General features: G+C 37.7%; 1 protein-coding gene across 1 annotated transcript; it reads right to left on the bottom strand.

Moving 5' to 3' along the window:
- Positions 1 to 421: 421 nt before the first annotated feature.
- Positions 422 to 1,612, bottom strand: LOC115933342 (putative upstream-binding factor 1-like protein 6). The gene has a single exon (XM_031007101.3). It carries the CDS (start codon positions 1,601 to 1,603, stop codon positions 422 to 424), a length of 1,182 nt encoding a protein of 393 aa, XP_030862961.3. The 5' UTR covers positions 1,604 to 1,612.
- Positions 1,613 to 13,293: the final 11,681 nt, after the last annotated feature.

Here is a 13,293-nt window from a genome sequence, read left to right as displayed (position 1 = left end):
CCCTACACCTAATCATCGCTTCATTCCAGAAGCTTTAATTGCACAAAATTCACTGGGAAAGGGATGATATTTGTCTGTTTTTTAAGGGTAAGGTTGGTATTGGCTCAAACTTATATTTATTCTCCGCAGAGTCCCTCCCAGGTTTGTAATCCTGATGTAAGAGGGTGCTGCACCAAGTTGCTTCTTTCCAACCTGTCCTACTTTGTGTAGAGGAGGAGAGCGGGGAAGGAAGAAAAGAGAAAAAAAGCGCAAAGAAGTAAAAAGAGGCAGAAGGAGAGTCCCTTTTCCTTGACACGGATGGCATGAATGGGCTTTTGCGGAGAAACTCTGCCTGACCCTGGAGTCTGAGTCAGGCAGAGTCTGAGTCAGGTGGAGTCCCAGTTAGAAGTCCTCTGAGGAAGCTGCACTAGAGTCACTGCCCTCAGACATCAACTTCCATGTCTTCCCCACTGCTGCAGTCTAAAGAGTTACTGCTTTCTTCCTCTTCGCCATCTTTCTTCCTGTTCTCTTCTGGTTCCATGGAGACATGACAGTTTACCCAAATAGTCTGTGATGCATCTGTTTCTGCAGCCTGGAGCCCCTGCCCCTCCCCAAACCCTTCTTGCAGACCCTTTGCTGATGAGGACTGCGGATCTGTTTGTTTCAAGCTGGGGGCCGGGCCTCCCATCATCGCCATATTCTTACCCTTAGCATAGGTCGATTCTTTGTATGCAGCATAATCTTCAGGTGACAAAGTCTTGAGCCAGAGATCCAATTTCACTTTGTATTCCTTCTGCAGCAACTCAGCCTGGCTCTTGTAATGATCCTTCTGGCTCTGCGGGATGCGCTGCCAGCGTCTGCCAATCTCTACCATGCGCTCCCTCAGGGACAAATGTTGCAGCTCCTTACTTGACCAGGAATCTTGGTGAAACTTGTGGTATCCATTCATGGGGGGTTTCTGAGGCTCTCCGTGAAATTTTACCTTCTTGAAAAATTGATCCGTTTTTGGAAGAGACCTCACTTCTTCAATATTTTTCTGAACCTTCTTTTGCACTTTGGTTTGAACCCTCTTGGAGATATCAGATTTCTTGCCCTTCTGGTCTAAATCAGGGTGTTCTTCCCTGAATCGAACAAGTTTTTCCTCAAATTCTTGCTTTTCCTTCTGGAAATCCTGAATATATTTCTGTTTCATCTGCTCTGGGAGCTCCTTGTATTTCTTTGACAGGATTTTGGTCAGTTCCTGGCTTCTCATCCCAGGGTACATTTGGGAGTACTGGGGCCAATTCTCCTTGAAGAAGCGGATATAAGCAGTAAGGGGCCTTTTTGGAAAGTCTGGATGGTTCCTGCCTTTTTGGCTTTTGTTTGTATTTTTAACACATTTCTTAGCTTCCAGGACTAATTTTTTCAAAGTGCTGAATTTTCTCAAGCTGCAAGAAATCTCTAACCATTTGAGTCTGCACATTTCACCAGAAAAGTTTTTAAAAGCTACTTTTCCCCAGTCCATGTGTGACTGAGTTGAGCTGAACGTGCCGTTGTCATCAGATGGGAGATTATTCTCCATGCATTCCAGTAACCTCAAGATGTCTGCGTTGGACCAATGGCCTTGGCTTCTAGGCAAAGCCATTTTGATGTCTTTGGCTTCCTTATAAGATCCCGGTTATGCAAACACCAGAGTAAGAACACAGAGTTCCTTACTTTTAAGAGTCAGTGGATGATTTCTTTCTGGAAGTCCTGCAGTATGTATGATTCTGTATTTCTGAGGAGAAAGAAAAGAAAGTTACTCTGCTTCATTGGGATTAATGAAAAAAATTACACCCTATTTGTCATATATCCCTTGTATAATTAATTTACTCTTAAGGATATAAATAAAATATAGCCCATTTCTGAATGAAAATCCATATTTGCCTTTCATATGCCACATGAGCAATATTCAATATCTCCGCACCCCACCCCAGCCTTCTTTCTGCCAGATCTCACACAAACCGATCTTAAATTGAGTTGCATAAGGCAAACACCAGACCACTCATCACTTAAGAAGCTTAATAGAACAGAAATGCCCTGAAGACAGAGTCAAGAGTTAAAATGGAAGGAGAAATGCCTAAACGGGAAAGACTGTTCATTCTACAGTGCCCTGAGTATGGCCATTTTCTAAGCACAGCCCAAATAGCCATAGCTGAAGGTGCAGATGAGGAGTTAAAGATGCAACAGGACAAGCCCAAGAGCTCCTCCAGACATGCATCCAACTGTTACCTTTTTATGAGGGAATGTGAACCTGTGATAAAAGACTGAATTAAAGATTCTCCAGGACCCATGCATGGGAATGAATGCTTTCTAGCGAAATACCGCTTCTCCTTTTAAATATCAAGGATTTAATGACAATTATAAAACATTTCAATTTTATTTGGTTAACTGTTCATCATCTTTAAGCCTCAGTGAAAGTTTGGCTTCCTCCGGAAAGTGCCTCCAAAATACCTGGCATTTTCCATTATAGAACTTGAAAACATGGCAGATCCGATAACTACTGCTTATTTTATTTATTTATTTATTTATTTTTTTACCAATTTTGTTTTGCCTAAAGTAATTCCTCTGGGACATGATTTCCCAACTAATTCTCTAAATTCTCATAACTCTTTCACTAGTCTTTTTAGGATAATCTTCTATTCTAAGACAAAGCCTAACTTCAGTAAAATTGTGTACAAACACATACAACATTAAATTAAACCAGATCTTAAATAGAGGGTGCATAAGGAGTGTAACATGGGGACTTCGGGGGAAAATATGCATTAGAAGGGAAAGAGAACAGAGTTAAGATGCCAGTGGAGGTTGAAATTCTGAGAATGAGTTTCAGAATATGTGAGAATATTTTTGAGAACTATTTTTAATTCTCAGTATAGAAGGATGTAGCCTTTGAATGACGTTAAAAATTCACTAGAAGTGTGAAGAATGTTATAATATCACATGCCTCAAAACACAAATTCCTTAATATATAGATTAAAATGTTTTAAAATACTGGATAATAATTCAAGTCCATATTTGAGGTAGAAGATAAAGAATAGCCATATATCAAATTTATTAGTGAAAAAGACTTTAGGAAAATTGTTCATAATAAATGAAAATATAAATAAAAAATTAAAATTTATAAAAAAGCATTAAAATAAACTGTGAAAAACTTAGAAGAGGGTAAACTTTAAAGTTATTGAATTTTTAACCTCAAAAATCTGAAAAAAGTCAGTTCATTAGTGTCCTAAAAAAAATAAAAATAGACTTAATAATATAACAGGAGAGTAAGAAAAAAGTAAAATTCACAAAGGAAAATAAAAAAATTAAAAAATATTTGATTTCATACTTTGTGTTTAAGATCAAAACATACTCTGAAATGGTTCAGGGATAAAAAGATGTCAAACTTCCAAATATATTGTAAGTGATGATTATAAAAAATAAATACATAAATAAATATAAGATGTATTCTAACTCAGAAAAAGGGGAAGTCACATAGACTTGATGTTAGAAAAGAGATGTGGAATACTCAGAATCTGAATTTAGGAAAAGAAGTACTGTCTTCCCAATTGTAAATGTTAGGATGATGCGTATAAAGCAGTGAAAATAAAAATACAGTTGTGTTTTTGTTGTTATGTGGCTCTTTTATGAGCCAGACATTTTTTCAAATTGCCAGTTAAAGAGCGTGGCCTCCCAAAATATGTGTCTAAGTCCTAACCCCTGAAACCTGTGAATATGACCTTTTGAAAATCAGGTCTTTGCAGATGTAATTACCTTGGTAATCTCCTAATGAGATTAGTCTGGGTTTAGGGTGGGACCTAAGTCCTATGACTCGTATCATCATTATAGAAGAAATCAAAGGAGGATCTGAGACACATCGACAGCCATGTAGAGACAGAGGCAGAGACAGAGCTCACTGGAGCTATGCTGCCACAAACCAATGAAAGCTAAATGTTCCCATCAGCCATCAGAAACCAGCAGACAGGGAGGGGATGGAATTCTACTCAGAATCCCCAATGGGAACCAACTCTGTCAACGTGTTGATTTTAAATTTTAGGTTTTCAGTATGTGAGAGAGCAAATTATTGTTTCATCTGTGATAGTTTATTAGAGCAGCCCCAGCAAACTAATACACAAATGTTTTACACTTATTAATATCTTATTTTTCTCCTTGAATTTCTATGAGGTCATTTTATGCTTGCTGTTCTATTACTTCCATGATGAAACTGCAACCAGGTGTGGAGGCTCATGCCTGTAATCCCAGCACTTTAGGAGCCTAAAATGGGAGGATCACTTGAACTCAGGAGTTCAAGATAAGCCTGGGCAACAAGTGAGAAACCCTGTCTCTTAAAAAAAGAAAGAAAGAAAGAAGCTGGGAAAAACTAAGAATTTCTACAGGGCCCGGCACGGTGGCTCACGCCTGTAATTTCAACACTTTGGGATGCTGAAGCAGGAAGATTGCTTGAGCTCAGAAGTTTGAGACCAGCCTGGGCAATATAGAGAGACCCCATCTCTAGAAAAACAAAAATTTAGCCAGACCCACACTTGTAGTGCCTGTAGTCCCAGCCACTCTGGAGGCTGAGGTGAGAGGATGGCTTGGGCACAGGAGGGCAAGACTTCAGTGAGCCTTGATTGTATCAGTGCACTTCAGACTAGGCAACAGAGTGAGACCCTGTCTCAAAAATAATTAACCTTGTCAACTGTATGTGATTGCCCCCTTTTCTGTGTTAGAATACATCTTTTATTTGTTTACTTTTTATTTTTTATCATCATCACTTTTAAAATACTTAGAAGTTTAAGACATCCTTTTATCCTTGAACCATTTAAGGGTAAGTTTTGATCTTAGGCATAATGTGTGGACTCCTGTGACTTTGTGAAGCTGTATGAATTCTTAATTTTTAATTTTTATCAATTTTTTAAATTTTGTGACATAAAAAGTAAAAAATAAAAATAAATTAATAAATAAAAATGTATAACCTTCATAAAGTCACGTTTTCTATTTTATAGAGTAAAAATATCAAAAACAAGGGGCTTTGAAAAGAACATTCAAACAACAAAATAGATTTTGTAAATTAAAAATACCATTACATAAATAAAAACTTCAGTGGAATATTAGGAAAATAAAAAAGTGCCTTTGAGCATTTTGGAAACTTTGCAGACGACCAAGGCTGCATGAAACCTGAAGTTACAGAAAACACAGAACTTTTCATATTCTACAATAAATGTTTCCAATTAAATTCTAGATGTCATGCTATAGATAAAACTGTAAAATATCCAGGACTTTCTGTCCAGAAGTTCACAATTTTTATACACAAAGAAAAAAATTAAAGGAAATACTCACCTGAATATTCTATAACTGGTCTGAACAGTGCTTGCAGGAAAATTCATGCATTTGGCTCAGGAGTTGGGTGTCCTCTGGGCTTTCTGGATAACAGATGTTATTCTCTGAGATTTCCACAGTCTAGCAAATTCCAAATGCCTCTATAAATAATAAGCCTTGCTTTTTGGAGGCCAATGTATTATAGGATCCTTAAAGCCCCTCCCTTATTAGGTTTCTGCAGTACAGAGGACCAATGAAAGGATTTACCCTTCCACCATTGTTTACATCAACTCAATTTCTAATCTCTGTAAATAGCCCTCTACAAACACCCTCTAGTTGTGGTTAGTGCTGGTTTATCTTGTCATTTATTTATTTATTTATTTATTTTGAGAGGGAGTCACCCTCTGTCATCCAGGCTGGAGTGCAATGGCATGATCTCGGCTCACCGCAACCTCTGCCTCCCAGGTTCAAGGGATTCTCCTGTCTCAGCCTCCCGAGTTGTTCAGATTACAGGCATGTGCCACCAGGCCCGGCTGATTTTGTAGTTTTAGTAGAGACACGGTTTCACCATGTTGGCCAGGCTGGTCTCGGACTCCTGACCTCTGGTGATCCGCCCGCCTTGGCCTCCCAAAATGCTGGAATTACAGGTGTGAGCCACCATGCCTGGCTTTTGTCATTGATTATTAAACAACACCCACGTGGCAAATTCATGTTTGATTTTCTGGGGCCCCAAGTCTACTTTCATTTCTGCTCCCATATCTGATAGTATTTTTATATGATATTTGAATACATCATTCCATTCTTTGATAATTTCTGCCCTTTCTTCACTGAAATCTAGGATCTGCTACCATCTCACCTGGCTCATCGACATGTAAATCCCTTCAGTACTGATCAATTTCTACCAGTCTTTAGATTTGAAGATCAAAATGCTAATGACCATGATGGATGGTTTTGGAAAAAGACAAGTAGAGCCTCAATGTCTGGCACCTATGGCTGATTTAATTTTAAACTCAGGGAAATGAAATAGGTACTGTGCATAAAAAATATTCAGGTGATTTTATTTAAAGCATTTTCACTAAATTCAAACTAATCAAAAAAACCTTTATTTAAATGACAACTTATTTGAATAATTTTTAAATTTTTATTTTTAATCAATATATAAAAATTGCACATATGTATGACATACAATATAATATTTTGATACATGTGTAAATTGTGCATTGATCAAATTAGGGTTTGACAACCTCAGGCTTCATAATTTATAAAATAGACTTTTGCCATTTAAAAACTTTATATCCAAAGTTACCAACTAGTAATTAACTGAACATATCAAATAACAAGATATTATTTAAAAGAACCTAAATTAATAAAATGTTTAAATACATTTTGAGCTTTAAAATACAATTAATAAATATGACTTATTTTAGAAAAATTTCTAAAAAAATATAGACAAAGGTGGATTTAGACAAAAACATGTACAGAAAAATATCAAAAGGACTAAACCCCTTGGAGATTTTAATGGTAAAAGCTTGCTGATATTATTTTTAAAATTATCATCTTTTAAAAAAACATTTTATGGCCATTTGTTAATGAGCATAAGTTTCTACTGAAAATGAAATCTTTGCTTCTATAAGAATATACTCTCAGATATGCATCTCTTATAGAGCTAACATAAATAGTTATTTAGATGTCTGTAGTTACAATAAGCTTTATATGATGGGGTTTAGAAATATCTAGAAAGCAAGCCCTGGGGATAATTCTAACACATGCTACAGTTTGGGAATGTAAGCTCAAACTGTCATCCATCTAGTGACTTAAAGTTTGTCTTCTACTCTAAAATATATCAACACACACACATATATGTGCACATGTAAATATATACAAATAAAATATTGTAGTGAAATAAAATACCTTTTTTTGTTTGTTAGTTGGTGTTGAGAAAAGCTCTAGCTCTGTTGCCCAGAATGGAATGCAGTGGAACAATCATGGTTCACTGCAGCATCAAACTCCTGGGCTCAAGTGATCCTCCAGCCTCAGCCTCCTAAGTAGCTGGAACCAAAGATGTGTGCCACCATGCCTGGATAATTTTTTAAAAAAATATTTTTATAGAAATGGAGTATCTCAGTGTTGTCCAGGCTCATCTTGAACTCCTGGATTCAAGCCTTCCTCCTACCTCAGCCTCCCAAAGTGCTGGGATTAAAGGCATAAGGCACTATGTCTGGCCTTGAAAGGAATTTTTATTCAGTCTTTTCCAGATGTTTTTGCTTTTTTCTGGTGCTAGTCCTAAGAAAATTAAGAAGTCCTAAGAAAACTCTTCCCAACATGTAAAACATGCATTCGTTGGTTATTATGGCAATATTCCCTGCATGAGTAATTTTGGTGGTTAGCTTCTGTCTCATCATTTCTAGAAAAAAGTTTATTTCTGTCATAACCCCTAATGCTTAGTAAAAAGGCTCTTTCTTTGTATGTTGGTCTTCTTCTTGCAAATTAGACACCCAGTATTAGCTAGTATTTCATTGTTGAGGACCAGCCCTGTGCTGGAGAACTCTGGTTTCAGGGCCGCTACTTACCATGGTAGCTCATGGCTGTGCTCTTTCTTTCTTCCTTGTTCCACTTCACAACATCTCACACAGGACAAAAACAGAGCAGATATGTTCAGATCCTCTGATGTTAATTGAGGCCACTTTGCTTTTTGAGAAATACAAAATTTGACCCCAAAACATCCATCCAGATTGTATACAGAGTCTATAGTGACCTCTCCAATATGACCTCCTGCTTTAACAGAATCAGTTCAGGTTCTGGATATTTTCACCAAACTCAAGTTAGCTGCAACTGCTGGAGTTTTCATCAATTCAGATACAAAACCATTTACTTTCTTTGATTTCAACAATAAGAATCACAAAACTAGATCTTACAAAGTACACCTCACTAAATTGGGGGATTGGTAAATAAATTAAATTAAAAGTGGTTATTATCTATTGCTATTTATATATTTCCTTGTAACCATTTCCAGTCTTGGTACCCATCCCTCATCCGATGGTGCTTGGCGCTCCTCTGTGCAAATGTCCTCTCTCCTATTTCCACAAAGGCAAAATACTGTTTTCTATATTTAGGAATACTATCAACTTGTTGTTACTGTTGCCATTACTTCATAGTCACCTACTCATATGTACAGTTTCTAAACTAAAATATGGCAAGAAACTTGTCAATGAAGACAATTCCATGTGAAATTTTAGGCGTGTTTCTTTTTCTGCAGAGTAATTGACTGATTCTCAAATTTTACGGGGCTAGTTTAGGCACAGCTCTTCCCTCTGAGATCTTCATTTTCTGAGAAACTAACTCTGAATCTGTGTCCTGATGAGGATCTGCCGTCACACATACCACAAAGTGCCACCCGTGTCAATCATGAAAGTCCGCACTCACACTGACACCCACAATTGATATCACAGCAGAGAAACAAGGACACAGAGCACAACTGAGAGGAAGAGCTGTCTCAGCCATGCAGCCAAATGCTTAGGACCAAATGAGGAATCCACGCCTCACACACTCTGGGTTGGAGAAGACGGGACCGCATTAGACAAGTTGGTTTTTCGTTTGTTTGTTTGTTTGTTTGTTTGTGAGATGGACTCTTGCCCTGTTCCCCAGGCTGGAGTGCCCTGGCATGATCTCGGCTCACTGCAACCTCCGCCACCTGGGTTCAAGCAATTCTCCTGCCTTAGCCTCCCAATTGGCTGAGATTACAGGCACCCACCAACACACCCGGCTAATTTTTTATTTTTATTTCTAGTAGAGACGGGGTTTCACCAGTTGGCCAGGCTGGTCTTGAACTGATGACCTCAGGTGATCCGCCGCTCTCAGCCTTTCAATGTGCTGGGATTACAGGCGTGAGCCACTGCGCCTGGCCTAGATAAGTACTTTTGAGGGATAAGATGGTAATACCTGAAATATTTGGCTAGAGATGTTCCTATATTGTTTTTCCTTCCATCTCTCTGTCTGTTACTTGTATCCTAGACTAACAACCAAGGCTCCTTTCCATGGAAATTATTCTACTCTCTTAGCTGTTGCCTCTTTCTGCCTATAGAATATCTTGCACACCACTATCTGACCAGATTTTATAACTCAGCATTCAAGTGAAGCTCCTATCATAGTCCAAACTCTTCCTTATGGTATCCTTGCTTTTCAGTACTAATCTGAGATACTCCTGCTGCTTTTCTTCAGAACAAATAGCTCTTTCAATAAAGCTAATGTCAGGAAACCTGCCATGCAAATAAACACAACAAATACGTTGAAACATAATCTATTTTATTTTTTGCAATAACAAACCTCTTAAGTGAATTTATGTCCTTAATGAAAGAGTTGTTTGCTTTTCCAAGTTCTGCATTTTCTTTTCTAAATTGTTCCCATTTTCCTTATACTTTCTACAATATTCTCATGATGCTTCATTGTTTCTTTTCGGGCCAGCCTCTCTCTCTTCTGCACTGCCTTTTGAAAAGCTGAGCAGTTGGACCTCGGAAAGATGCCCTACCAGCTCCAGGCACAATGCTGATAGAGGATGCCAATCTGGGATGATGGCACATTTTCTGTGACAGCTGGTACCACAACCTGGTTACTGGCTGCTAGCATTCTCTGCCCATCAGTGGTCTCTAGATAGTGCACTGTGTACGTCACCAGCAATAGAGTGGCTCCTCTAGTCCGTTATCTTTTCTGCAGTCCCTGTGCACCAAGAGTATCATTACTAGTTAGTTCTAAAGCTCCTCACTGAGTAATGGCAGTGTGCTGCCCACTGATAGTTTGGTAAGCTGGAGCTTGTACCATCACTGCAACAATAGCAGATGGCACTGCTTTCTCATCTTCATACTTTTCTCTAATTCCTGGCTTTCCAGGTGCATGGAAGGATACGCTACTCAATATTATCCTGTTGGAAATGCTCTTGGACAGTATCTGCCTTACCTGTTAAGAATCAGATATCCATGAACTGTATTCTGAGAATCTTTACCCTTTATACTTATGAAGATGTGAGTTGCAGAAAAACACTTCCTAAATCTTTGGTAGAATTCTTCTGGACCACTCTCGATATAAGAAGCTTTCCTGAATGACTCCAGCTCTGTGGAAACCATGTGGATCCTCCATGCACCATGCTACAAAAAAAAAATCACAGAAATTTGTCTTGATCATCCTTTTTGATTCTTACAGGCTTCTTCCTTCCTATTAAAGTGATTGTTTTATTAATAGGATTAGGGTAATGTAGTGTTCTCTGTGCATGTTTCCCGAATATGTTTGGAAATAAACTACAGGTGAAGGAAGAGACTCACAAAGGAATTCCAAGTGGCTGGGATTAAAGAATGGGTGAGTGAATAAATGATCTGTTTCCAAGATTGGATTAAAAGAAAAAATTGCCACTGATCTCTTTTCCACATTGTGATTATATTGCCCTCTTCTCTCAGTTGTCTCTAGATTTTCTGCCTATCTCCCAGATTATTCTGCCTACTTCCCAGAAAATTCAGAAAGAAAGATATTTTCTTTCTGAAATTTTCAAGTAATGAAATAATGAATTTAAGCTCCCCCTATAAAATAAGGTCATGTGTGTTCCTAAAAGTTAGAAAGGTTAGAAGTATAAAATTCCAGTATGTATTAGGTGACTGTCCTCAGACATTTTAAGGAAACCTCAGATGAATATCAAGGATAGAAAATTAAATCCTAAAATACTATAGAAATGTGAGATAAATGTAAAAACATTCTGTTAATTCAAATTTTTAAAAATGCCATTTATTTGGACTATGCCCCAACAGACCAAATCAAAATGCAGCTATTCATGCTAAAGTTCTGCATCCCTGAGTTTTTAATTACATTGTTTACCTGACTTAGTAAAAAATCAGGACGGATGCATAATAGCCAAATGCCAAAACAGGCCAGCTTTAGCCAGCATGGTAAGGAAGTCCTCTATTCTTTCATCTATGCAAGAAGAGTAACCTGATGTTAACCATTTCGTTTGTTGTATTATTTTGTTTCTTTGTTCCTGTTCAAGAAACCTTACAAAAACCGGCTCTTGTCCCATACCCAGCACAGAAACTCTCTATTTTTGGATGAGATATTTCCTGATTTTTGAATCACAGATAGAAGCCAATTTGATCATTTAGCTAAATTTGCAAAAATTTTGTCTTTTCATATCTTCAAATATACAATGAGAAAACCCAAAGAGATATGAGAAAATCTGGCCAAAATCACACACACACACACACACACACACACACACACACGCGCACGCGCGCGCGCACACACACACATCAGGAGTTGAACTGAGAACAGAAATAACATTTTCTGATTTGAAGGCAGTAGAATTTTTATTGTCTAATAACAGTAACTTTATTTTACATAATCTTGAATGTTTGGTTACTAGCAATGAGTCAAAGGAAAGCTCACAGGAGGACACCCGGGTAGACATTCCTCTCTCAGTCTGCAGCATCATCAGCTATAGTTAGTTGAAATGATCAATTAAATTATGCTGGCTAAATTGAGAACACAGGACAATAACTCTATGTATGCTACTATTATGCATTTGCTTTATTTTGCCACAAATAATTTTCCTTTCTTTTCTTTTCTTTTGAGATAGAGTCGTACTCTGGCCCCCAGGGTGAAGTGCAGTGGCATAATCTCAGCTCACTGCAGCCTGCACCTTCTGGGTTCAAGCAAGTCTCCAGCCCCGTGTCTCAAGTAGCTGGGATTACAGATGCCCACCACCATGTCTGGCTAATTTTCGTAATTTTGGTAGAGACAGGGTTTCACTATGTTGGCCAGGCTTGTCTCGAACTCCTGACCTCAAGTTATCTGCCCGCCTCAGCCTCCCAACATGTAATTTTCTTTTTTTAAGTATATGGTTAACACATCTTAGTTCCTTCCTGGGCTCATATTCCTTGATGTGATCTTTATGCTATGGCTTTCCCAGAATTTCATCACAGACTGTGATCTCTTCTCATTTTGTATACTCTTCCTTAAATTTCATATCACTTCTCTGGTTTGAACTACACACATACTATGTTTCCACATCAGTTTTTAATTTTATTTCTGTGAAGAATTTTACTTCTGCCCCCCAAAATGTGACAAGGCAAATGGATCAATAACCTCTTCACAAGGTGAGAAGGAATCTTAGGTTTCTGATATAACTGGCAAGGTTCCCAGTGTCTTACCTTAATTTTATTTCTGAATTTTAGGAATGTCCCAGGTGATAATAATTATATAGAAGTTATCAAAACAGAAGAATGTAATAAATTTTTGGTTTAATGGCTGAGAAAATTTACCAACCTATATCTTAAATGTCCTTAGTGGCTAATACCACCTGTATGTACAAGTAAATCGAAGCTAAATAAGATTAGCTACAAAATTTTCTTTGAATAAATGACAAACAAAATTGGTAACAAGGTAATTGAGAGTGTAATGGCTGTTGCTTATGGAAATTTTAGTGTCAATAGAGAACACTCAGGAACTTTAGGTGGAAACAGAAAGGAAAATTGGGTTGAAAGCTCAGAAGGTAAAATTCCACAATGTGAGATCACTTGGAGAGACACAAATTTCAGAAGGTGATAGACTTTTCCTGTTACCTAGTAAAGTGCTACAAAAAATGTGTGGGAGGAGAAGAGAGAAAGTTAACTAAGCAGTCTAGGTAGTACAGACAGAAAGAATAAGGAAGCATTGCTGATAAGTATTTTCATAATTTGGATAATCACCTTGATTTAGCCATCAATTTAAGAGATTAAAAGACATATAAGATCCTTCTTGCCATATGATCCTTAGTTAGCCAGTTGCTGAATTGGGAAACACTGGGCACCTCAACAGTGGTGAAAAGCAGGGTTTACTTATTCCTGAGTACTCATTCCCGGTTCGAACTAAAAGCAACTCTTTAGTAAAGGATCACCTGATTTTCATTGAACACAAGCTCTGGGTATTTCTTCTGCTCTGTCTGTCATTGAATTTTTTTTTTTCTTCTAAATCAAAGAAAAAAAA

The sequence above is a fragment of the Gorilla gorilla genome, chromosome 12 (genome assembly GCF_029281585.2).
Source record: "Gorilla gorilla gorilla isolate KB3781 chromosome 12, NHGRI_mGorGor1-v2.1_pri, whole genome shotgun sequence".
Lineage (NCBI taxonomy): Eukaryota > Metazoa > Chordata > Mammalia > Primates > Hominidae > Gorilla > Gorilla gorilla.
The sequence above is the reverse complement of the archived record's forward strand: the minus strand, read 5'-3'. Positions and strand labels throughout refer to the sequence as shown.

Coding starts and splice junctions, on each gene's coding strand:
- LOC115933342 (XM_031007101.3), bottom strand. CDS start 1,603: ATGGCTTTGCCTAGAAGCCAAGGCCATTGGTCCAACGCAGACATCTTG.